General features: G+C 41.0%; 1 protein-coding gene and 1 non-coding gene across 2 annotated transcripts in view; one reads left to right on the top strand and one right to left on the bottom strand.

Annotated features, from left to right (window-relative positions):
• LOC114685190 (vomeronasal type-2 receptor 116-like) overlaps positions 1–26,856 on the top strand; it is an 83,411-nt gene that overhangs the window by 26,326 nt on the left and 30,229 nt on the right. The window contains exons 2-3 of the mRNA XM_028859808.2: positions 12,823–13,114; positions 13,803–14,609. Coding sequence (XP_028715641.1) covers positions 12,823–13,114; positions 13,803–14,609 — 1,099 coding nt within the window. The remainder of the gene's footprint in view (positions 1–12,822; positions 13,115–13,802; positions 14,610–26,856) is intronic.
• Trnae-cuc lies at positions 17,871–17,942 on the bottom strand. Its single transcript has one exon. It is a non-coding gene; the product is annotated as a tRNA-Glu (tRNA).

Below are 26,856 nucleotides of genomic sequence, written 5' to 3'. Positions count from 1 at the left end.
TCTGTGGTCTTTTAGAGTATGCAGTACATCTTTCCTTTCTGTCTTTTAGAGTCTCTGTTGAGAAAGTCAGGTGTTATTCTAATAGATCTATCTTTATATATTACTTGCTATTTTTCTCTTGCAGCTTTTAATATTCTTTCTTTCTTCTGTATCTTTAGTGTTTTGCTTATTATGTGGCAAGGAGTCTTTCTTTTATGGTCCAAACATATTTGGTATTTGTTTTGTTTGCCTCTTGTGTTTTTATAGGCATCTCCTACTTTAGGCTAGGAGATTTTTCTTCTATGATTTTGTTGAAAATATTTTCTTGGCCTTTGAGATGGGATTGATTTCTATTCTTATTATTCATAGATTTGGTCTTTTCATGGTGTCCCAGATTTTCTAGATGTTTTGTGACAGGAATTTTTTAGATTTAAGATTTTCTTTGACTGATGTATCTATTTCTTCTATCACATCTTCAATATCTGTGATTATCTTTTCCATCTCTTATGCTCTGCTGGTGATGCTTGTATCTGTAGTTCCTGTTAACTTACCTACATTTTTCCATTTCCAGAATTACCTCAGTTTTTTGGGTTTTTTTGTTGTTGTTGTTTTGATTTTTTTCCATTTTCAGGTCTTGAACATTTTTATTTGTTTCCTTCAACTATTTGTTTTTTCATGGCTTTTTGGCTTTCTTTAAGGGATTTACTCATTCCTCCAATTTTTTGCTTTTCTTTCCTCAATTTCTTTAAGGAATTTATTCAATTCTTCTTTATGGACTTTTATTGTCTTCATAAAGTTGGCTCTAGTGTCATTTTCTTGTGCTCCAGCTGTGTTAGATATTCATGACTTGCTGTAGTAGGATAGCTTGGTTCTTGTGGTGACATACTGCCCTGGTAGTTCTTGATTGTATTCTTATTCTGGCATCTAGGCTTCTTGGTTTGAGGTAATTATAGGTCTAGGTGTTGATTTCTGGGTTTTTCTTTGTTGGGTGGGTGTTTTGTTCCTTGGTTTCTGTTTTCTCTCTGGTCTTTTGGCCTGTGTGGCCTGATGCTGAGCAAGGGTGTTTCCACCTGAGTTGAAGGCTGGACTTCTGGTAGCCATTGCAGTCTCTTGTTGAGCAGGAGTCTCAGTCATAGTTGGATCAGGACTTCTTGTAGCCTATATAGCCTCTTTTCTAGCAAGGAGTCTCAATCCAAGTTGGAAGTGGATACATAGCAAAGAGGAAGGTAGGAGGGTTAGGGATAGTGTTGGGGGCACTGAGCAGGTGAAGGAATATCTGTTTGCAGATAGATGACTTATCTGGAATTTTGGTGGCCAGCATAGCCTTTGGTCTAGCAGGGAATGTCCACCTAAGTTGAGTGCTGGGATAGGGCAATGAGGAGGGGAGGGGATCTCAGGATTGGATAGGCTGCCTACCAGATCTTCTGGAAGTTATGGCCTGTGGTTGGGCAGGGTGTTTCTGTCTATGGGACTAGAGGAAGTTGGGGGGATCTATGGGCAACTATTCTACCTGGTCTTTTGACAGATGTGGCCTGTGGTTGGGGTGGGGCTGTCTGTCTGAGGGAGTAGAAAGAATTGGGGAGGGGTTCCATGGACAGCTATCCTACCTGGTCTTCTGGCAGGTGTGTCCTGTGTTTGGGAAGTGAGTATTTGCCTGCGGGACCTGAGAGAATGGGGTTAGGTCTGTAGGCAGGTGGCCTACTGGTCCACTGGTGGGTGTGGCCTGTGATTGGGGGAGGTGATTGCTGGAGGGAACTGAGAGAGTAGGGATGGTCCACAGGTGGGTGGCTTACTTTTCAAAGAATAAATCTAACATTTTAATTATAAAAACATGTAAATAAAACAGTCCAGATTCCCACCACTGGAAGTAATATATTACTGAAGCCTTTAGGCCATCTGGGCAGCCCCTATAAAGGCTGTGAATGAGAATATCTGTTATGGGTCAGTCTCTAGTCCTTCCTCTCCATCTGGTCATTATCCTTCTGAAAAGGATGGAGGAAATATGATTCTTGAAAGCAGTAGGGTCACCAAGAGCCCAGATTCAGTTTTGGGAGAGCCAGTGTGAATATTTTCTCCAGATCTTCAGTTTCTATGGGAAACTGAGAAGGTACAGGGATTGGATGGGGCCATCATATCTTATTTCAATAGTTTATGATATTTAAAGCTGTGACTGCATATCTTATAAGGAAGGAATGGGGAACCTGGACTCTGTTCAGAGCTCTCTACAAAGACAGGGTGTTAGAGAATTACAGAAATATAGTTTTACTGGGCATCTGTCTTAGTTAGGATTTCTATTTCTGTGAAGAGGCACCATGACCATGGTAACTCTTATAGAGGAAAACATTTAATTGGTGCTAAATTACAGTTTTATAGATTTAATCCATTGTCATCATGGCAAGACATGGCAGCATGCAGACAGACAGGGTGATGCAGGAGCTGAGAGTGCTACCTCTTGATCTGTAGGTAGCAGAAGGAGTTTGTACTCACACTGGGCATAGCTTGAGTATCAGAGACCTCAAATCCCACTCCTACAGTGTCATACTTCCTCCAACAAGTCCATGCCTATTCCAACAAAGCCATGCCTCCTAATAGTGTCACTCCCTATGAGGGCCATTTTCTTTCAAACCATCAAATTCCACTCCATGGCCCCCATAGGCCTGCAGCCACATCATAATGCAAAAATGCATTTAGTTGAAATTCAAAAGTCCCCATAGTCTATAACAGTATCTAACTTATTTAAAAGTTTAAAGTTCCAAGTCTGTTCTGAGATTCAAGCATTCTCTTTTTTAAACTTTATTGATTCTTTGTGGATTTCACATCTTGCATATTGTCCCTACTTCTCTCTCTTCTCCTCACATCTGCCCTCTGCCCTTGCAACTTACCCCCACATCAAAACCAAATTTAAAAGAAAACCCAAAATTCAAACAAAACAAAGCAAGAAGAAGAAGAGGAAGAAGGAGGAGGAGGAGTAGAAAGAGGAGAAGGAGGAGGAGAAGGAGGAGGAGGAAGAGGAGAAGGAGGAGGAGAAGAATCTTGCCACAAAAGCTGTAGTGTGGTCTATTAAGTCACACAGCTCACCTTTAATTCATTCATCTTTACTTGCAAGTGTTCATTGTTGTGAGTCATTGGTCTGACTTGAGGCCTCTGTTTCCTGCTACACCAATAATAATGGGCTTTCACTGGGGCTCCTCTTGGATATCCTATTGTACTATGTCATGGAGATCCTGCTGTTTTGGATCTATAGGTTCATCCCCTTCAAATGCTCTAACAGTTCATAGATTCAATGTATGTTGGGGTGGGCCAACTCATAGCCCTGGTTTTGGGCCTGGGTGGAGCTGGTTTGGTCAGTCTGCTAGCCCTCCCCCATCATCACTATCCAGGTGAGCTCTCCAGTACTGCTTCAACTGGCTCACCCAAAGCATCTTATAGCAAGGAGAGGGGTCCTTTCTCCTGCTCTTAGGTCCTAAGATCTAGATCCCACACACTCAAAGCAAGATCTACTCTTTTGCCTAGGCAAGGTGCAGGGTCCTCTCTCCTAGTTGCTATAGGAGGAATACAAAGGAAGGGCAGGGGCAGCATTTCCTGCTCTCACACCCTCAGGGCTGACTCATCTGCATCCCTGACAACATCGTCAGGTCTAGTGTGATGCCCAGACAGGGTACAGGGCCTGCTCTCCTGTGTGCTACAGCGGATGTTTGGCAGGGCTGGTTCTCTCAACTTCATGATGCTGGGGCCAGCTCTCTCACCTGCTGCAGGTAGCAAAGGGTGGAGGAGTGAGAGCATCTTTCCCTCACCCATGCCACTGCATGGCAGAGGAGAGGGTGGGGTCAGCTCTGTTGCCTTCACATCCTTGGGGCTGGCTCACCAGTCTCCCCAACCACAGGATCACTCCTACTGTGCTGCCCAGATTGGGGGTAGAGGTGCACTGCTTTCCCATGAGGGGCAGGGCTAGTTCTCCCTTCTTGTGACCTGAGGGCCATCTCTCCCACCTGCCACAGGTGGTAATGAGTAAGGGGGGCATCTTTTTCTCACCCAGGCCACAACAAGGCTGGTGATGGGGGTGTGGTCATCTCTCCTATGCTCAGGCCCTCAGGGTTGGCTCACCTGCATCCCCAACCAGAAGGTCAGCCTTAGGGTGCTGCCCAGGTGAGGTGCACACTTGTGGTGAAGGGTGGGAACATTTCATTCAATCTCTTAGTTGTTATCCTCCTGTAAAATCAAAATAAAAAAGCAGAACACATACTTCCAACATACAATGGCACAGAAGATACATTACTATTTCAAAACACAGGGCACAGTGAGGAAATACTGGACAAAACAAGACAAAAAACCAGCTGAGAAAACTCCAAACTGCATCTCCATGTCTGATGTCAAAACACTCCAGATCTCCAACTGCTTTTAGCTCTATTGACTGTAACACATTCCTTTACTTGGGCTGGTTCTACTCCCTGTTAGCTGCTTTCCCCAGCAGGTATCCCACAGCTCTGGCATCTCCAACATCTTGGGGTCACCAAGGTAATCCAGGCTTCAATTTTATAGCTTCACACAATGGCCTCTCTAGACCTCCACTCAGGGACAACCCTGGCACATGCCTTGCCTCAGCAGCTTTCCTTAGTCACAGAGGCAAATTCTATAGCCCCTTTCTTCTGTCCTTCACTCCAGAACCACATGACTGAAGTTATGAAGTTTGCTGCTTACTGGGGCTGGAACATGCCCCCCTTCCCTCATTCAATTACATCTTCACCAATGCTCTGGTTTTGATCATTTCTTTTACTGACTGACTATATTTGGCTATTCTGGACTGGATCAGTAGACTAGGCTGGCCTCAAACTCAGAGAGCCACCAGCCTCTGTCTCTGGAGTGTTGGGATTAAAGGCGTGCACCACCATACCCAGCTCTCAGCTTTTTTTTAATTCCTTTTCACAAGTTGGAAATTTAGCTGAGTGGGATTTTGCCCTGCAGTCACCACTGGCTTTATTTCATTCCATAATGTGTTTATCTCTTTGAACAAAGGATTTAGCTCCATTCCACTTCCTAGTGCTCCTATTGTACATTTTATATTTATTGCTCAGCTTGCTCTTTTTCTTTAAAAAACTACACTATAGCTAACACTAATAGCCACATGACAGAGCTTATACTAGGCTATTTTGAGTTTTCCTCTGCCAATGGAATTAATCCAAATATCCTTACTTTAGCCTCAGGCAGACTCTTCAGACAAGGGCAAAAGCAGCCACATTCTTCACCAAAATATCACAAGAACAATCTCTGGGCAACATTCCAACATTGTTCTCCTCTGAAATCTATGGATTTCAGGCCTCCACTCTTCAAATCACCCTCAGCACCACTGTCTTCCATGCCCTTACTATTATGGCCCCTTAATCCCCACTTAAAGCATTCAGCTTCTTTTCTAGTCCAAAGTCCCAAAGTTCATATTTCTCTGAATAAAAAAATGGTCAGGCCAATCACAGCAATACCCTAGTCTGGTACCAACTTCTGTCTTAGTGAGTGTGTCTATTGCTGTGAAGAGATACCATGACCATGGTAACTCTTATAAAAGAAAAACATGTAATTGGGGCTAGCTTACAGTTTCAGAGGTGTAGTTAGCAGTTGCAGGCAGACATGGTGCTGGAGAAGGAGCTCAGAGTTCTACCTCTTGATCTGCAGGTAGCAAAAGGCATCTGTACTCACACTGGGCATAGCTTGAGCCTAGGAGACCTTAAAGCCCACCCCCACAAGTGGCACACTTCCTCCAACAAAGCGATACCTCCTCAAAAAAGCCATACCTCCTAGTAGTGTCACTCTTTATGGGAGTCATGTTCTTTCAAATAACCGCAATGTCCTTCCCTGCCTTTCCACAACCCAAATTTATTGAATTCCTCCCTATCCCTGGGCCACATCCAGGGAAGTGCTTTCTCTTGAGAGACACTTGAATTCCTTATAGCAAGAGTCTCCGAGAGATTACTCAGGAATCAGTATTCCATCAATAGTGCAAGGAAACTCCTTTTCCACAGTAGATTTCCAATTTCCAAGGATGATGGAATCTCCTGGGGGGAACAAGATCTTCAGATCTTTGCTGTAGAAAGTAAGTACAGAGAAGTCATATGAGAGAATGAGTGCTCATGTAAAGAGAAAACAGATAACAAAACAAGCTATTATTAATTTATAAGTAAAATTTTTCAGTTCTCACATTCACACAAAGTGAGAATAAGAGGATTCAAATAGGATATTGCCCAAACTCTTAAGACCAGACAAATTCCAGTTTGGACATATTAATGATAATATGTAAAAAAAAAAACCCTTCACCACTGAGAACAACAGTGAAGCTGAAAAAGCTTCAGTCTAGAATCTACACTTGATACAGAATAGACTCCTTAGACTATAGACCATTAATGACTATAAGTATGACATGAACTTCAACCAGAATTCAGCAGCTGATAAACAGGAACATATAAATCTATTTTCAGAGTAGTGGCTATAAACAAATCTTAATGGACATGCCTCACATTAGTAAATAGGGAAGCATTTCTACCACTGATAAAGCCTATAAATGTCATACAAATGGGAAGGTCTTCACTCAGGTCTCAATCTTAGAACATCATAGACCTCACACTAGAGAGAAAGCCTATAAATGTAAGGAATATGAGAAACCTTTCAGTCAGAGCTCATGTCTTAATCAAAATAAAAAAAAATCATACTAGAGAAAAATCCAGTAAATGTAAAGTACCTGATAAATCCTGTAAAATGTCTGATAAACCCTGAAGCAGAGAGTATGCATAAGAAAGTTCATGCCACTGGGCTGGAAAGATGGCTCTGCAAATAGGGACACTTACTGGTCCTGCTAAAGACCTAGGTTTGGTTCCCAGAACCCATATAGTATCTTACAATCACCTGTAACTCAAATTCCAGGGGACCCAATGCCCTCTTCTCATTCCCATAGGCTCCAACATGAACATGGTGCACGTGCATACAAAGTTCATACCAAAGCCAAGTCTTGCAAATGTAACATCCATAGTGTACAACTTATTCAGCAACAGAAAGTTAAAAGGAAGATGCTCTATAAGTGTACCATGTGCAGCAGTGACTCCTGCCATACTACATACCTAGTTGCATCAGGGGGTCTATTGTCAAGAAAAATCCTGTGAGTTAGACACAGTGGCACATACCTTTAATCTCAGCAGTCAGGAGCAAATGCAAGCAGATCTCTGAGAGTTTGAGGCCCACCCAAGGCACGTGATACCTTGTCTTTAAAAATTAAATAAATCTAATGAGTATGGTGGATGTGGGTAAGTCTATGAAGAACAGCAAAGAATTCTTTTCAGGAGAAAATAAACCTTATATGTGTGTTGAGCATGGGAAAAACTTCATATTGACTCCCCACATTATTCAGCACCCAAGTGTGCATTTAATGTAATGAGCTTTCAGTGAAACTTCATGTCTTATCCAGCACCACAATGTAGACAGAAAAATAGAAATCATCTGAATATAATGATCACAAAGAAAGTTTTTGTCATAATTCAGATCTTACTGTGCAAAAAGAAGCTTCCACTACAGTAAGTCTTTGTGATTCACAAGAAGAGAACTTCAGTCACAGAGCACACCTTATCCATACCAAAATAATCCATACCAAAAGAAACCTTATGAATGAAATGAACTTAGTGTGGATGGTTTGAATGAAAATTGCCTCCATAGGTCCATAGGGAGTGGTTCTATTAGGAGATGTGGTCTTGTTGGAGTTGGTGAGGCCTTGTTAGAGAAAGTGTATCATTGGGGGTGGTCTTTGAGGTTTCAGAAGCTCAAGATGAGCCCAGTAATATACTCTCTTCCTGCTGCCTTCCAAACCCAAATGTAAAACTTTCAGTTACTTCTTCAGCACCATATTTGCCTGCATGTCAGCATGCTTCCCACTATGACAGTAATGGACTAAACTTCTGTACCTATAAACAAGCCCCAATTAAATGCTTTCCTTTATAAGAGTTGCCATGGTTGTGGCATATATTCACAGCAATAAAAATCCTAACTAAAACACTAGCATGGCATTTAATAAAATTCAGGCCTCATTTAGCATGTGAGAATTCTCAACAAAAGAAGTCACATATGTATGACTGTCATAAAGTCTTCAGTCACAGTTCAGTGTCAGAAAATTCATACGAAAGACAACCCCTCTGAGTGTTATAAGTATTGGGACGTTTTTGTAGTGTTAAATTATTTGGCTTTTGCAAATCCACACTCTTGTATAATATTAGAGGAACCAGCCTTAATATTATACATCCCAGGGGCTCAGGAGAGAGAACTACTAACGGCAAGGACTATTTTCAGGAAATAGAATCTCAGTACACAGAGCTCTATCGTCCACTTGCTTTAATTCCTCTGGCATAACATCCTTTATACACAGCTTCAGTTCTGTTCTCATGTCTAGCTCTTTTCTTGCCTGATTTCTCTCTATATTTATCTACTGTCCCCTCTAGGTTCTATCTTAATTCCTTCATCTAGTTCTGTCCCTTCTAGGTTCTCATCTATCTATCTAGTTCTTTCCCCTATCAGTTCCTCTCTCGTCTCCTTCTCTCTCATCTGGCTCTTACTCATCTTGTTCTTCCCCATCTGGCTCTTCCTCATCTTCCATCTTGTTGCTCTAGTCCTCTCTTTTAGCCCTTCAGTCTAGTTCTTCCCCATCTCAGTTTGTTCCTCTCAAGTTCTTACCCATCTAGTTCTTCCATTCTCTTTTCTCTTCTCCCCCTTGTGCCCTGGAAGTCCTGGTATATAAAAGGGAGGGTCTGAGCTAAATTGTGTAAAGCTATTAATGTCCACCACTCCTAGGCAGCGTCTCCTTGTGGAATTTACCGTAAGTCAGGAGACTTGCACATGGGCTGTTACCATTGTTAGTCCACCTGGGACTAACAATGGGCGCCCACCTGGGTGGTGTTTCCTGTAGTCCTTGAAAGTGGCCAAGGGAGATAATCTGATTCCAGAGAAAGCCTTTCCTGAGGCTGTTCTCCAAATACCTGGAATGTGTATGTCCAGAGAGTGATCAGTCTACACTGTTAGTCCTTCTTAGGGGAACGTCAATTGGAAAAACTATGAAGGCATACATGATTTTCATAACAGAATACAGCTGATATATAACAAGCCAAGTAACACCAAAAACTCCTTGGGATTTGGCTTCCTCTGGAGGAATTCCCTGATCCCTCCAGGTAGTGACTTTGCCATAACCAGCTGAGTTCTTATGTTATATTCCTGTGGCCCGCAGCACCACACCAGAATGTATTAAATGTTATTCTTTCTTTTGATTTTTTTCATACCTGTGGTGGTTTAAATATAATTGGCCTCCATAAGCTCGTAGGTAGTGGCACTATTAAGAAGTGTGGCCTTATCAGACTAGGTATGGCCTTGATGGAGGAAGTGTGTCACTGTGGAAGTAGGCTTTGAGGTCTCACATGTTCAAGAAATGCCCAGTGTCTCTGACTACTACCTGTTGCCTGTAGGATCAATATGTAGCTCCTGCTCCAGCACCATGTCTGTCTGCATGCTGCCATGTCCCTCCATTATAATGAACTAAATCTCTGAAACTGTAAGCCACTCAAAGATTTCCCTTTACAGGAGTTGCCATGGTCATGGTGCTTCTTCACAGCAGTAGAAACCCTAAGACAAAACCTTAGTCACAACTGAGTAATGTGGACTAGTAAAATAACACTACTGCATATGGGAAAACCATCAACTAAAGAAACTACCTTGTTGGTTCAGTGTCTGATCATACCATGTAGAAAGTCTATGAAGTCAGTGAAGGTTTACACACAAGAGACTATTCAGCTGTATCAAATATTCCTTCAATATCAATATATACTCAAGTACATTTGAGTATGATAAATTTGAGTATAATAAATGTGACAAACCTTTAAGGGGAGTTTATCTGTCATAGTCAGAATGTCAGATGAGAATCTGTATTAAAGCAAATTGTAAAATCTTAATATCTTGCTGCAAGCCACAGGAAAATGTAATGGAATTCAGCTGCTATCACAAAAGCTACTACTTGGAAAAGTCAAGAACTTCTCCAAAGGTCAAGCCACGGCTTAAGAAGTCCTGGTGATTAATAGTCATGCTAGAAACCCCATCCAACGACTGAGGGATCTGGATGCAGAGATCCACGGCTAGGCCCCGGGTGGAGCTCCGGGAGTCTAATTAGTGAGAAAGAGGAGGGTTTGTATGAGCGAGAATTGCTGAAACCAAGGTTGGATAAAGCACAGGGACAAATAGCCAAATGAATGGAAACACATGGACTATGAACCAATGGCTGAGGGGCCCCCAACTGGATCAGGCCCTCTGAATAGGTGAGACAGTTGATTGGCTTGATCTGTTTGGGAGGCATCCAGCAGTGGGACCAGGTCCTGTACTCATTGCATGAGCTGGCTGTTTGAAACCTGGGACTTATGCAGGGATGCTTGGCTCAGTCTGGGAGGAGGGGACTGGACCTGCCTGGACTGAGTCTACCAGGTTGATCTCAGTCCTTGGGGGAGGTTTTGTCCTGGAGGAGGTGGAAATGGGGGGTGTGCTGGGGGGAAGGGGAGGGGGGCAGGAGGGGGGAGAACAAGGGAATCCGTGGCTGATATGTAGAATTGAATGGTATTGTAAAATAAAATAAAAGGAAAAAAATGAAAAAAAAAAAAGAAGTCCTGGTGATATTTTAGCTTTTGTATATATATTAGCTGGTTCCTACAGTGATTTTCTTATCATGCTATGTGTGCTTCGAAGAAATCCTAACAGTGTATTTATCTAACATACCTATCAAGCATCCAAGGCCAAACAAAACAATACCTGCTTCCTAGGTCATGTGGATAGCTTTATTTCTTGTGCAATTTAGGGTGAGGCCCTCCTTTCTTACAGCCTTGCTAATAGACTCCTAACTTCTTACCTAAATTTCTAGGAATGTAGATTGAGCACATAAATTTCCTTCTTGACTAACAGATCATTGGCACTCATTTGGGTTGTAAAAGAAAGCCTGATGACCACTGTCTGAGGAAAATTCTTACCTGCCTTTATGACCCCATAAGAATTTAAGCCTGGTGACCTTGTTCTGCCAGAAGATCATTATGGCTTGGGTTTATAACTGAACACCTCAGAGATGGGGAACTGAGGTATAAGGAGAATGAGGAGATGATATTGATGATTTTGGCTGGAGAGGATTTTTGATTAGAGAACTGGAAGTCAGGATAAAAGATGAGGAAGAGCCAGATAAGAAAGTACTAGATCGGTAAGAATGAGATGAGAGGGACCTAGTTGAGGCAGAACTAATATGAGAGAATCAAGATAGAACTTAGAAGGTACAACAGATAAAGGTACAGACAAATCAGGCAACAAAGGAGCTAGGCACGAGAACAGGATTGAAGCTGTGTAGATAGAATTTTATCCTAGAGGAATAAAGTAGACGGACAAAGAGCTCTGTGTACTTAGATTCCTTTCCCAAAAATCAATCTCACTGTTCGTAGTTTCTCTTCTGAGTCCCTGGGAAATATATTATTAAGGCTGGTTCTTCAATAATATATACAAGAATATCTACACCAGATGAGACTGATAAAACACAAATGATGAAATTTGCCATTGTACTTCAGACTTTATCCAACATCAAAGTATTGGAGGGAAAATTTTTATATGCATAAATGTTCATATTTAGTTCCAGCCTTTCAGTGTAGATTATTGTAATCAGAAAGAGAGAGAGAGAGAGAGAGAGAGAGAGAGAGAGAGAGAGAGAAGAAGGAAGGAAGAAAGGAAGGAGAAAGAAAGAAAGAAAGAAAGAAAGAAAGAAAGAAAGAAAGAGAGAAAGGAAGAGTGGAAGGGAGGAAGGAATGAAAGAAGGAAGAAGTCCACATGTGTCTATTAGGCTTCCTCTTACTTTCTTAAGTTGGGCTGTAAGGCTTCCCATGCTTTCATGTCCTCTTCCTTTGGGTCAGCCCTCCCTTTCACCCCCCTGCTTTTCACCATACTCTCACAGTATTCCCTGCTTAAGCGTGTCCATGCACATACCCCATACTCTACCTCATTGTTTTTATTTTGCCTATAATCTCATTTCCTTTTAATATTATCAAATGGTGATGTATGTGGCAGCCATGAGAATGTGCTTCACAGACTTCAAATACAGGGGCTGTAATTTTCAGAAGCCTAGCTCCTTTGTAATGAAATCTGAAATTCATTCTGAATGTTTCCCCAAGGCCATACTTCCCATTGGCTTCTCTGAGATAGGCTGTAACTGAGTATTGCCTCTGGGCCTTCATAAGAATGCTAATCTCATTCATGAGACTCCACTTTCATCATCAGATAATATTACCTACCTAAAAAAAATTATTATTCCAATACTAAAGGATATAAAGTTTAAAATGTTAATGTTATAAAGATGTAAGCATTTAATCCACAAAAATAATTATATTGCATGCAAAATAATAGTCATGGTTTTAATGTTTCATCTTGCTCACATTACTGTGATAAAATACAATAACAAAAGCAAGTTAAGGGAAAGGGGTTTATTTTGCTTTACACTTCCAGGGAGATACTAGACATCATGTTAGGTAAGACATGACAACATGGAGAGAAATCACAATCGCAAGAGCAGGAAATTGGCTTGCCACATTGTATTTTCACTTGGGAAACAAGAGATTGGACAGGAACTGAAGCCAAGATGTAAATCTCAAAGGCTTGTTCCCAATGACCTACTTCCTCCAGTGATGCCCAACCTTTTGAAAGGTCCACAGTCTTCATTAATTGCATCAACTGAGGACAAAGTGTCCATATATGAGTATATGGGAGATATCTGACATTCAAACCACAGCACCCCTAAATATTCTTGTGTTTTCTATTCAGGTTAAATTTAAAGAACTACCAGATTGTTCTGGCAATGGTTTTGGCCATTGAGGAGATTAACAGTAACCCCCATCTTTTACCCAATGTGTCTCTGGGATATGATATCTATAATGTCCTGTTCAATGAGTGGTGGACATTGGATAGATGTATCACATGGCTGTCAGGACCGAAGAAGTATATACCTAATTACACATGTAGGAGAGAAATGAAGTCTGTTGCAGTACTCACAGGAGTATCATGGATAATATCTGCCCATATAGCGACACTGCTGGAACTCTACAAATATCCACAGGTGAGAATGAGTGGAGTGGAGAGAGATAAAAATACTTATAAGTTCAGTGCCATTCCAAGCCTACAAAAGATGGTAAAACAAAATTTTTCTTGTGCATCTGAGAAAGTTTATAATCCCAATGTGTAAGTATTCCGTGACTTGGTGACATATCCACATTTCCTTGGTCTAGGATAGAGAAAAGGGATAGGCTGGAGCAGACCCTGATTACCTGGAATTCTGAGTGAACAGGAACTTTCTAGAAAGCTCTCAGAAAGTAGAATACCAGTATTTTAATGGTATTATGGTCTAGAGAGGTGGCTTTGGGAGTAGAGTAATTGATTCACAAGCATGAGGACCTTAGTTTGGATCTCTAGCACTCACATAAAATCTGGCCATGGAAGTACACATCTTTAACCTCAGTTCTAGTAAAGCAAAGAATCCCTCAGGCTATTCAGGCTAGTCAGGCTAGTCAAAACAGTGAGCTGCAGGTTCACTTAGAGACTTACACTCAAAAGAAAAAGAGAAAATAAAGTGACGAATGACAAAGTAAGAATTCCAATATCAGTCTTTGACCCCATGAGCACACATATACAAATGTGATGATCAGTTTATCTTCATCACTCTAGCTGATTCTATACGTCTTTCATGATTAGGCATGTGATTTATGCTTCCTCATCTCAATTCTGTTTCTACCTTCTTTTCCTTTTAGCTGACCATTGGGTCTTTTGATCCTAACCTAAATAATCATGACCAGTTTCCTGATCTCTATCAAATGGCTTCCAAGGATATGTCTCTGCACTATGGTATTGTCTCCTTGTTGAATTATTTCCACTGGAATTGGGTGGGATTGATTGTGTCTGAAGAACAAAAAGGTGTTCAGATAATCTCAGACTTGAAGGCAGAAATGGACAGAAACAGAATATGTGTAGATTTTGTGGAAATGATCCCAGTCAGCAAACAATCCTTTTTAGCAAACAGACAATTGAAACCTACACAGGTTCTGAAATCATCAGCAAATGTGATCATCACTTATGGTGACAGTGACTTTCTGAGAGGCTTCCTGTTTTATTTAAGACAAACTTTAGTTACAAGGAAAGTTTGGATCATGAACTCAGAATGGGATGTTATCCTCCATTCAAAGCATTTTATTTTGCAATCATTTCATGGAAGCCTCATTTTCTCACATCACCACAAAGAAATCTCTAGTTTCAGAAATTTTATCCAAACAGTTCACCCTTCCAAATACCCAGAAGATTTTTACCTTACAAAGTTGTGGTTCTACTTTTTTAACTGTTCATTTGCTGATGATGACTGCAATACACTGGAGAACTGTCTGCCTAACGTTTCCTTGCATCAATCACCTGGAAATCGTTTTGATACGGTCATGACTGAATATGCTTATAATACATACAATGCTGTGTATGCTGTGGCCCACAGCCTTCATGAGATGCTTCTTCATCAAGTAGAAGTAAAACCAACAAGAAAAGCAGAAGGAATGATGTTCTCAGCCTGGCAGGTAATGTGTCTCCCATTAGATTGCTCATAACATCAGCAATGTGAGTTTTCTAAATTTATTCTTTAGGAGGCCACACTATCTTAGGATCTCTAAGAGCACAAAATAAACTAATTGTAACACTGACAGAGGGTAAGTCAAGACCTATACAGAAATGGTTAAAAGAACAAAGTATCTGTGGATAGAAGAAAATGTGTTTTAAATCCACATCAGTGTTTTGTGTTGCCAGATAAATGATTTCTATATGAAAAATGCATAACATATCTAGTCTTGAGTCTCATGGGATGCAATGGAGGCTGTGGAGATAGTCTGGGAGGCCAGAGCTGATTGTGGAGGGTAGAGTGCCTTGGTGCATGGAATCATACAACATGGAGAGAGGAGTCTGCAGAGGAAAGCTGCAGGAAGGAGCCAACTGAGAGTATGTAGAGTCCCAGCCATGAAGAAGAGGTTTCAGAAAAAAGGAAGGGACTGACCTGGCTGAAGATGGGATGCTTCACAGGACTACCACAACATGCAGCAAAGTCTGTGGAGGCAGACTGGGCAATGGAGATAAATGAGGGGAGTGTGCCTGGCATATATAATTCCACAATATGCAATAAAGACTACAGAAGAAGGGGGAGGTGGAGCTGTCCCAGGGTAAGGTGCTCAGACACAGACAGCTAACCTGATTTCAACAGAAGCAAAAAGTTAAGAAAAGGGAATAAAAAGGATACAAATAAGAAAAGCAGATGTCAAAATACCCTCCCTTGTAGATGATAATATTCTATACCTAAGAAACCCTAAAGACTCCATCAAAAACTCTTAGACCTGATAAACACTTTCAGCAAATTGTCCAGACACCAAATTAACACAACACCATCAATCTTCCTATATACCAATCTTTAACATATCAACAAAAATGAAGAAATAATTCCATTCACAATAGCCACAAGGAAATTAAATATCTGAGAATAAATATGACCAAGAAAATGAAACATCTATACCATGAAAACTTTAAGTCACTGAAGAAAGTAATTAAGGAAGACACCAGAAAATGGAAGGACCTCTCATGTTAATAGAATGTATAAATTGATATTGTATAATGGCCATCCCTCACAGAGAAATTAACTCATTAAATGTAAATTCAATCAAAATTATAACACTGTAGTCAAAGCTTTTTCTCTGTCCTGTCATGTCCTGTCCTGTGGCCACCTATAAATAATCATTCAGAGGCTTAATATTAATTATAATTGTTTGCCTGATTGCTCAGGCTTATTACTAGCTAGTCTTATACCTTAAATCAACCCATTTCTATTAATATATGTATTCCCATGTGGCCAGTAGCTTACCGGTACTTTCATATCCTGCTTCTTGGGTTGCTCACTGGCTTCTCAACTCCACCCCCTTCTCCCTGCATTTCTGCTTGGATTTTCCCCTGATTATATCCTGCCTTGCCATAAACCAAAGCATCTTCTTTATTAGTCAATAGTGTAGAAAAAGACATACCACAGCAAAACACCATCATGAAATCTCAACATGCATAATGACAAAACCAGTTGATCTGTCAAACTGGACAGTGGAAAATCACAAAGTCCCACCCTTCAGGCAATCAATGCCTGCTGAGAGAGGGAGAATAAGTTTTCCCCAGAGATGTGCACCCTAATAGGTTATTCAATCCCAAGTGATCAGCACTAAACACATGCACATATAAATTGACTGAGTATGTTATATATGTATGTACGCATGTGTGTGTTCAGAGGTCATAAAATTAAGAGGGAGGTGGGGTCATGGGAGGAGTTGAGGTGGAAAGGGGGAGTAGAAATTATGTAAATGCAGTTTAGTTTAGTTGTGTATGAAAATAATTTTTAAAACAGCATATTCTTCACAAGCATATAAAAATTCTTAAAATTAATATGAAAGCACAAAAAAAATCCCCAAGGATAGTCAAAGCAATCCTAAACAAAATGAATACTACTGGAGGTATCATCATACCTACACTAAACTTATATACTACAGAGTTATGAGTCACTTTATACTACTATTAGTGGTGGGTTGTAAATAAATAACAGGGTGCTGGCACAAAAACAGACACATGATCAATGGAATAGAATAGAAAGATTAGACTAGAAAAATAAGGAGCTTTGATACAAATCCACACAATTATAGTTAACTCATTTTAAATAAATCTGCCAAATATATACACGGAAGAAAAGAAAGCATTTTCAACAAATAGTTCTTATGAAAACTGGTTTTTTATTTTTTGTCTTTATTAAGAAATTTTCTACTCACTCATGCTATCCATAGACACCCCCTCTTCCCTCCTCCCACCCCCAGTCCTCTTTCCCAAGCCACCCCATATCCCCACAGCCCCAAAATCGAGGTCTCTGATGGAGAGTCTGCAGAGCCCAGCACATTGAGCCTAGGCAGGTCCAAGCCCCTTCCCACTGCACCAAGGCTGTGCTAGGTGTCACACCATTGGCACCAGATTCCCAGAACCCTGCCCATGCACCAGGTACAGAGCTCGATCCCCCTGCCTGGGTGCCCCCCAAACAGTTTGAGCCAAACAACTGTCTTTCATGTCCAGAGGGACTAGTCCAGTCCCATGGGGGCTCCACAGTCACCAGTCCGCAGTTCATGGGTTTCCACTAGTGTGGTCAGTCATCCCTGCACAACCACCCATCATGATCTCAATGTCCCTCACCTGCAGTATCTCTCTCTCTCTCATCAATTGGATTCCCGGAACTCAGCCTGGTGCCTGGCTGTGGATCTCTGTATCTGCCTCCATCTGTCACTGGGCAAAGGCTATGATGACAGCTAGGTTATTTGCTAGGCTGGTCACCAGAGTAGAATGGTCAAGTCATCCTCTGGACCACTGCCAGCAGACTGTAGTGGGTAGCCATTCCAGCTTGGTTCTGGAAGTTCCAACCCCCATTGAGACTCTGGCAACTGTCACGCCTACGAGGCGGGGCGAGGGGAGGCGCTGAGGACCCGGAGAGCTGGATGGGCCAGCGCTCGCTCTGGGCGCTCTCTCGGTGCCGGGACGCTGACCAGTGCAGATTGACTGTGCAGAGCTCTGGAGAACACCGCTGGACTGCATTACACCTTCCCCAGACCCTGTGACCTACCCATTACTTAATTTGTGAGTTACGCCATTAAATAAATATCCTTTTAACTACGTGGAGTGGCCAAAATAATTTCTCCAATATCTGGCGCCCAACGTGGGGCATGAACCCACGACCCTGAGATTAAGAGTCTCATGCTCTACCGACTGAGCTAGCGGGCTGGTTCCCTGACCGGGAATCGAACCCGGGCTGCGGCGGTGAGAGCGCCGAATCCTAACCACTAGACCACCAGGGATGGCAATTTTGAAGTCATCGTTCTTCACCATACATTTTCTTATAGACTGTTTACCTTATTTATGTGAAGCCTTAGTCCTTAGGTTATTTCGATAGATAAGATTTATAGATTTATAGTAGCCTATGCCTGTCATCTCTATAGTTACGTTAGTTAGGTTATCCAGATTTACAGATACATAGGTCAGATGGGCAGGTAATCTTCAAACACTTCATAGACCTGGAGAATATGGCATTTAAATAACTTAGAATTCTGTTGACGTGAGACATAATTGCTCCTGGCTGCACCAATTGATCCCGAGAGAATGTTGGGCTTCTAAGACATTTCCATTTGGAAGTTTGTCTTTTGGCACAAAATGGCCTACTGGGCAAAGAACTGCCCTTGCCTTGATGGCTGACAGTACAAATGCAATGCTCTCCTTTCTGGACAAGTGGGACACAAGGAAAGTGACCACTGTACTCTGCCAAGACAGGGTAAGATGGTCTTTCAGAAATCCTGCTTCTGAAAATGGTCTGTCAGATACTCTAGGCCTGTAGCCAATTTGAATGTACCAACAATGCTGAGAAACATTAGGTGACTGTCCAGGCTGCCAGCTGTCTTGGTCTACTCTTGCAAGATTCCCGAAAGTTGCTTGCATCCATCTACCATTTCTCAGGGACCATTATGTTCCTTCTCAGGTCTTTGATGGGATTGAAGACTAGCAGTTATAGTTACAACTTAGTATATATAATATCTTAGATAGAACATATTAAGTATTAGGTTTAGGTTCTTTAGGATAGGACACCTTTGAATGATCTTTATAACATGCTGTTTACCTATGCTCTATACTTCTCTGGATTTTAGTATGTGTTTCTTGCTTGATATTGTTTGCATTGGTTGTAGTTACATCTTATCTAGGTCATTATCTCTCATTATTTCTGGACAATATTTGATAACCATTCCTTTGTATATAGTCTTGTATTAGTTTAGAACCTTCTTATTTAGACAAAAAGGGGGAGATGTAGTGGGTAGCCATTCCAGCTTGGTTCTGGAAGTTCCAACCCCCATTGAGACTCTGGCAACTGTCACGCCTACGAGGCGGGGCGAGGGGAGGCGCTGGGGACCCGGAGAGCTGGATGGGCCAGCGCTCGCTCTGGGTGCTCTCTCGGTGCCGGGACACTGACCAGTGCAGATTGACTGTGCAGAGCTCCGGAGAACACCGCTGGACTGCATTACACCTTCCCCAGACCCTGCGACCTACCCATTACTTAATTTGTGAGTTACGCCATTAAATAAATATCCTTTTAACTACGTGGAGTGGCCAAAATAATTTCTCCAATAGCAGACCAAGGTGGGGTCAACCTTGTGGATTCCTGAGAGCCTCCCCAGCACCCTGCCTCTTCCTATTCCCATGATGTCCTCATCTATCGTGGTATCTTCTGCCCTGCCCTCCAACTCTGTCCCTGTTCCAGCTTGACCCTCCCATTTCCCTATGTTCTCATCCCCCACTCCTCACCCTCTGGAAACTAGTGCGGCCACTCTGGAAATCAGTCTGGATGCTTCTCAGAAAGCTGAAACAGATCTACCATATGACCCTGCTATACCATTCTGTCCATACAACAAAGGACTCTATATCTTATCAAAGAGATGATTATGCCTCCATATTCACTGTTGCCTTATTCACAGTAGCCAGGAAATGGAAGTCAGCCTAATATTAATAAACTAATGAATGTATAATGAAAATGTGTTGCCTATAAACAAGGGAATATTATTCATCTGTAAACAAAAATGAAATCATCAGACTTTCAGGTAAATTGATGAAACTGGAAAAAAGTCATTCTGAGTTAGGTAATACAGACCCAGATAGAGAAAACTGAAATAGCTTCAGTTCTTTAGCTATATGTGCTTATGTTGCAGTGCCTGTAGAATTAAAAGATAAAAAGTAGAAAGGAGCTATAAAGTAGATGTAACCAACCATCTTATTAAATAAAAAACACAGAACCAATGCAAAGAAGAAAGCCAAGAGATCAGAGCTAAGAGCCTTACCCTGAAGCTAGCCTCTTAAGCCAAGAGATCTCTCCAAAAGAGAGCTACTTCCTGTGTGTTTGTCTTTATATAGTCTTTCTGTTCTGCCTTCTCATTGGTTGTAAACCCAAACACGTGACTGCCTCGTCACTGCCTGTAAGTACAGCCCTCCAGGTCTTAAAGGCATGTGTCTCCAATGCTGGCTGTATCCCTGAACACACAGAGACTTACCTAGCTCTGCCTACTAAGTGCTGGCATTATAAGCGTATGCCACAAATGCCCAGCTCTGCTATGGCTTGCTATTAGCTCTGACCCCCAAGCAACTTTATTTATTAACATACAAATAAAATCACATTTCAGTACAAATAAAATACCACCATAGCTATTCATGGGTATTAAGAAATAGAGGATAGTAGAACACAGATAAAATATAAACAGAAGAGGGAATCCTGGGGATAAGAAAGTATAAATGGAGGCTTTTTTTGTCCTACCAGGTCCTGCAGCCACTTTTAAAATAATTACTGAGGCCTGTATTAATTATAAATGTTTGGCTGATGGCTCAGATTTATTACTATCGCTTACATTTAAATTAACCAATTGCTATTAATCTAATGTATTGCCAAGTGGCTGTGGCCTTACTGGTCTGCTAGCATCTTGCTTCTTGGGTTGCTGGCTGGTGTCTCTCTTGACTCCACCCTTCTTCCTCCCTGTATTGAGTAACACATATTCAAGTGTACAGAAAGACCACCCCACAGCATTTCCTCCTTTCTGTCTAATCCAAAAGGAAGGTTTTAACTTTAACAAAGTAAAATTATATACAACAAAAACAGTTAACAACTAAGAATCACTTAAAATATCTAGTCTATTTGTATTTGGAAAAATTAAAGAAAATACTCTATCATCTAGTCTATCTTTGTGAGTCTAAAGTTTCATATCTAATTTAGCTTTTATTATAGTTAAAAAGAACTATAACTATCTAGTCTTCAACTCCATCAAAAAACCCAGAAGGATATAAGATTACCTATGTAAACAGGAAGGGCATTACAGGCAACTTCCAAAACTGTAGAAATTACACACACATCTGGCTGCCTGGACAGCCACCCAAAGGTCTTCTGTAATGGAGCATCCATCTTCAGCCTATAGGCCTAGAGTATCTGTAAGACTTTTTAGTGAAGCAGGAAATTTGAAGGACTGTGCTGCCTCTTTTGGTGAAATTTGGTAGTTGCATTTCTATGTGTCCTGCAGGATTTCTGGAAGTTTCTTCTGTGAAGCAGGAACATGAAGAACCATCCTGCCTTGTTTTGGCTACGTTTAGTGGTCATTTTTCTGTGGTCCTCCATTTCCAGTTTATACAGCATACTGTCACGCAGTCCAGGCAAGAGCAGATTCTTGCCCAAATGACTAGCCTTACCACATTGAAATCAAATCCATAACAAGTTTATTTGATGCCCATCATCCTTGAAGTAATTGGTACTGCTAGAAGCAGGTGTCTCTCATTGTCATGAAATGAGACACATAAAAAACTTAGGTTAATAAAACATTTTAAATGCAATATCCTGTAGGTCTTTGAAGTATTTGAAGACCATCTATCTAAAATATATCTCTGTATGATCTTGAAAGCATAGTTAACATATCTACAAATTTGATTGTTGTAGATGACTAACTACTAACCTATGTTTTTTGATTATCTTTTTTTTTGTTTTTTTGTTTTTTTTTGAGACAGGGTTTCTCTGTATAGTTTAGGTTTCTGACCTGGGTCTTGCTCTGTAGACCAGGTTGGCCTTGAACTCACAGAGATCCACCTGGCTCTGCCTCCCGAATGCTGAGTTTGCACCACCACTGCCTGGTTAGATTATCTTAAATAATTTATAATAATAGTTTTCAAAAACTAGAGCTTTACCTTTTATTTTAAATAAACAGAATAGTTACAATACCTTAAAGAAGAGTAGAAACATATATACAATATGTTGTAAAAAATAACCTTAAATTTGTATCATTATACAAAAATCCTTTAACCAAGAATAGAAACATACGTACAGTGTAAGAAAATTAATTTTAAATTTGTATCACAATACCAATATACATAACAATGCAAAATATCTGAGATTAATAGTTGTCTTTTTATCCTATATTCCTATATTCTTCTAAATATAACAAACATCCAATGACCCACCAAATAACTAAAGACCATTCATACCCACCAATTCTTGGGGATGTGGATGTCATTTTCTCCAAATTGCTTCATGCCATCTGTGGGTGAGGTATCTTTTGGATCCCTGAAAAAAGTTGAGATAATGGCCATGTCCTGGGAAGAGCAGCTTGAAACTTTATTGATAGATATCACCTGTCAAGGTTCAGGAAGCCTCCCTTGATCAAACCTGATCCATATTAACCTGGAACAAATCAACAGCCTCTTGTTTCCTATAGGAAATAGGAATAGCAAAACCTCTTCTCCAAAGCATTTTTTAATTTCCATTTGAAAAATACATTTTTTGACTTCTTTTTTTAAAAAGTTAAGACATTCTTAAAATATCTAGGTTGGTATATTTCATCAGTCCCTCTTTTAATCCCATGACTCTCAGCAATTGTTATTTGCTTGTCAGCATTCAAGAAATTCATAATTAACACAATATTATTGTTGTTGATTGTTCTTGCTCTTTTTGGGGCCCCACCACCCAGCTCCCAAATAAATCACATATGGAGGCTTATTCTTACTTATAAATGCCTGGCCTTAGCTTGGCTTGTTGCTAGCCAGCTTTCCTTAACTTAAATTATCCCATCTACCTTTTGCCTCTGGACTTTTTCTGTTCTCTTCTGTAAATTTTACTCTTATTCCTACTCCATAGCTTGCTGTGTAGCTGGATGGCTGGCCCCTGGAGTCTTCCTCCTTTTCTTGCTCCTTTTTCCTCCCAGATTTCTCTTTCTATTTATCCTCTTTGCCTACCAGCCCCTCCTCCCATTTCTCTATTGGCTGTTCAGTTCTTTATTAGACCATCAGATATTTTAGACAGGCAAAGTAACACAGGTTCACAGTTAAACAAATGCAACATAAACAAAAGTTAACAAACCTTAAAATAATATTCTACAACAACGATACAGGATTCAGACTCCCTGTGTATTCCCCATCTCTATGTGGCTTACTCTTTTTTTAAATTACTTTATTTCTCTCTCTCTCTTTTTTTTTTTTTTTTTTTTTTTGTTTTTCGAGACAGGGTTTCTCTGTGTAGCTTTGCACCTTTCCTGGATCTCGCTCTGTAGACCAGGCTGGCCTCGAACTCAGAGAGATCCACCTGGCTCTGCCTCCCGAGTGCTGGGATTAAAGGCGTGCGCCACCACCGCCCGGCTATTTCTCTGTTTAAAGACTTTATTTTTAAACTATTCATTTTTTACTGCACCCTTTTTCTTTTCTTAAGCCTATGTATATTTTTCAAATATATTGTGACCCATTTAGAGGCCATTTAGTCTGAATCTGTTTCTATTGTGCATCACTAACCCTTTGTCTATATGAGCAAAAACCTTAACCCACCCCACATCATGTGGCCAGAGCTTGTGTTGATAGCTTAAGCCCACAGGCAGCAGCTTGGAGAAACTTCTCTGTACCAAGGTCCATGTGAGAGGCTGTGGGAGCCTGCCATATAGATTAGCTCACGGCAGTTGGCAGCCAGATCCATCTCAAAGGCAGATATTTGGAGATGAGTCTCTGCACTGCAGCTGGCATGAGACTGTGAAACTAGGAAGCTGCATCTGGCTCTGTTTTGTGTGTTTAGAACCTTTCTTTAAGCTCTTTTAGGTTTTATGTGGATGTACGTGCACCACGTTGGAGTGCCAAATGTAACTGGAGGCTTTTTTGTCCCACCCAGTCCCAAAGCTGTAGTGGGTAGCTGTTCCAGCTTTGACCTTGAAACACCACCCCAGTTAGGCAGCTGGTATCTGCCATGCTCCAGGGGCAGGCCCTAGATAGGTGTGGCAGTTACCAGCTGCCTCACGGGGCAGTGGTTCAAGATCAAAGCTGAAATAGCTACCCACTACATGCAGCTGCTTTTAAAATAATCACTGACGCTTATATTAATTATAAATGTTTGACTGATGGCTCAAACTTATTAGTAACTACCTCTTACATTTAAGTTAGCCCATTTCTATTAATCTAATGTATTGTAATGTGGCTGTGACCTTATTGGTTAACTTGAATCTTGCTTCTTGGGCCACTGGCTGGTGTCTCTCTTGACTCTACCCTTCTTTCTCCCTGTATTTAGTTTGGCTTTCCCACATAGCTATATTCTGCATGGCTATAGGCCAAATCATCTTTATTTATCAACCAATGAGAGCAACACATATTCACAGTGTACAGAAGGACCATCCCACTGTAGGAAAGTTGAAACAAGCAGGGGAGTAGAGTAGAGAGAACAGAAGAGATGGTTAATCACAAAGCAGGGTGTATGACAAAGCCATATGCAAAGCTACTATATGTATCCCAATTTAAAATTCTATTCTCTTAAAGTTAAAGGGTAGGTAGACTGCATAGCTGGATAATTGGCATGTTTATAGAAGTCAATAGTTACTAAACAAAAATCCTAGAAACAGATATGGGACATCTCCATATGATATATTGGTCAAGGAGATTCCACAACCAAAAGTAAATAAATATAGGTTCTTGCCACTCCTTTTCGTTACAAGTCAGAAGAATAATAACCTATTGCATAAGATGCCACACACCTTGGATGCATGATATAACAAGCTAGAAACATCTTCCCTGATGGCTAGATTTCATAGTACCAGAAGGTTCTATGCAGGCTGCTAGAGAAAAAGGGCATCAAGGATTGTATTAGTTCTCTAGTTTGTGACTTACAGTCTATGGTTCTGCTAATCCAACACTGTCTGACTGTGAACAGAAAATCCAAGAATCAAGTAGTTGCTCAGTCCATGATGCTGGATGTCTCAGCTGTAGACATTGGAATCTTGAAGAAGTAGGCTCTAAGCTCAGCGAAGGAATGGATTTGCTATCAAGGAAAGGGCAAGCAGGCAATGAGCAAATGCTTCCTTCTTCCATATTCTGTATAGACTTTCAGCTAAAGACATGGCTTAGATTATGTCTGAATTAAAGATCTGGATTAAAGGCATATCTTCCTACCTCAAAGATCCAGATTAGAACTGTATATTTCTACTTCAAGTTAAGCAAAAATTCCTAACAGGTATGTCCTGCATTTTCATGTAGTTGCTTATAGATGTAGTCAAATTGACAACTAAGAATGCCTATCACAAGTCTACTCCTGGTCAACTTGACACACAGTCATATCTTCTTATGTCATGTTTATTTTCCAAGTAAAAACAATAGCCAGATCATAATAACACTTAAACATGATATAACTATTCCATGTACAATTGCAAATGCACTATATATTAAACAAGGTCATAATTATGCCTAACATGGTACCTATCACTATCCCTCATACAATCGCCAATGCATTATAAATTTATAATAGATGGCAATGTTTTAATATCTCAAACTTAAATATGATAACCATTGATATTCTCTTAGTTGATGCTATATTACATAATACAGAAATTGAGGAAAGAAAATACAAATATCTGCACAAATACATTTTTTTTTTGGTTTTTCGAGACAGGGTTTCTCTGTGTAGCTTTGCGCCTTTTCCTGGAACTCACTTGGTAGTCCAGGCTGGCCTCGAACTCACAGAGATCTGCCTGCCTCTGCCTCCTGAGTGCTGGGATTAAAGGCGTGCGCCACCACCGCCCGACCGTGCACAAATACATTCTTAACAAAGTATGACAGAAACATTCATGTCAATTACTGTGGTGGTTTGAAAGAAAATGGACCCTAGAGGGAGTGGCAGTACTAGGAGGTGTGGCTTTGTTGGAGTAGGTATGGCCTTGTTGGAGGAAGTTTGTTACTGTAGAGGTGGTCTTTGAGGTTTCTTTTGTTCAAGCTTCACTCTGTGTGACACACAGTCTACTTTTTGTTGCCTTCTGATCATTATATAGCCAGTATCATGTCTGCTTACACACCATGCTCCCTGCCATAATGATAATAAACTAAACCTCTGAAACTGTAAGCTGCCACATCAATTAAATGTTTTCCTTTATGAGTTGCCATGGACATGGTATCTTTTCATAGCAATTAAAACCCCAATTAAAACAGAAGTTGGGGTATTGTTGTGGTAGGCCTGACCATGTGTTTGCTTGGAGGAATTTGGACTTTGGTATTTCGCATTAGGAAAGAAGTAGAATGCTTTAAGCACTGCTTAATGAGCCATAGTAATAGGAGCATGGAAGATGGTAGAACTAAGAGTTATTTGAACTGTGGAGGGCTTGTTCAAGATGCTTCTGTTAATATTTTGACCTGCCCCTTGAAATCCCACTCCTTGGCACCACCCTGCATCCTGATGTCAAAGCCTCATTTTAAGAAAAAAACTCTCAGCCGGGTGTTGGTGGCGCACGCCTTTAATCCCAGCACTCGGGAGGCAGAAGCAGGCGGATCTCTGTGAGTTTGAGGCCAGCCCGGGCTACCAAGTGAGCTCCAGGAAAGGCGCAAAGCTACACAGAGAAACCCTGTCTCAAAAAAAAAAAAAAAAAAAAAAAAAAAAAAAAAAAAGAAAAAGAAAAAAACTCTCCCCCACTTCTGCCCTTCCCTTTTCCCCCACCATGAGGTATTCACTCCTCTGCTTTTCCTGTCTTCTCTTCTCTTCCTCTCTCTCCTTTCCCTATCTTTCTCTCTATCTTTCTAATAAACCCTTTCCATGTAGATGCAGTGCCTGGGTTGTGAATGAATGTCCACCCCCCCCCACCACCACATCTGCATGGCATGTCTCACCCATTGCCCACCATTGCATCTGCCAAGCATGCCAGCTTGTTTTCCCTCATATATGGTATACCCTCAGGGTCCTCCACACAATAC

This window comes from Peromyscus leucopus, chromosome 1, assembly GCF_004664715.2.
Source record: "Peromyscus leucopus breed LL Stock chromosome 1, UCI_PerLeu_2.1, whole genome shotgun sequence".
NCBI lineage: Eukaryota > Metazoa > Chordata > Mammalia > Rodentia > Cricetidae > Peromyscus > Peromyscus leucopus.
The sequence above is the reverse complement of the archived record's forward strand: the minus strand, read 5'-3'. Positions and strand labels throughout refer to the sequence as shown.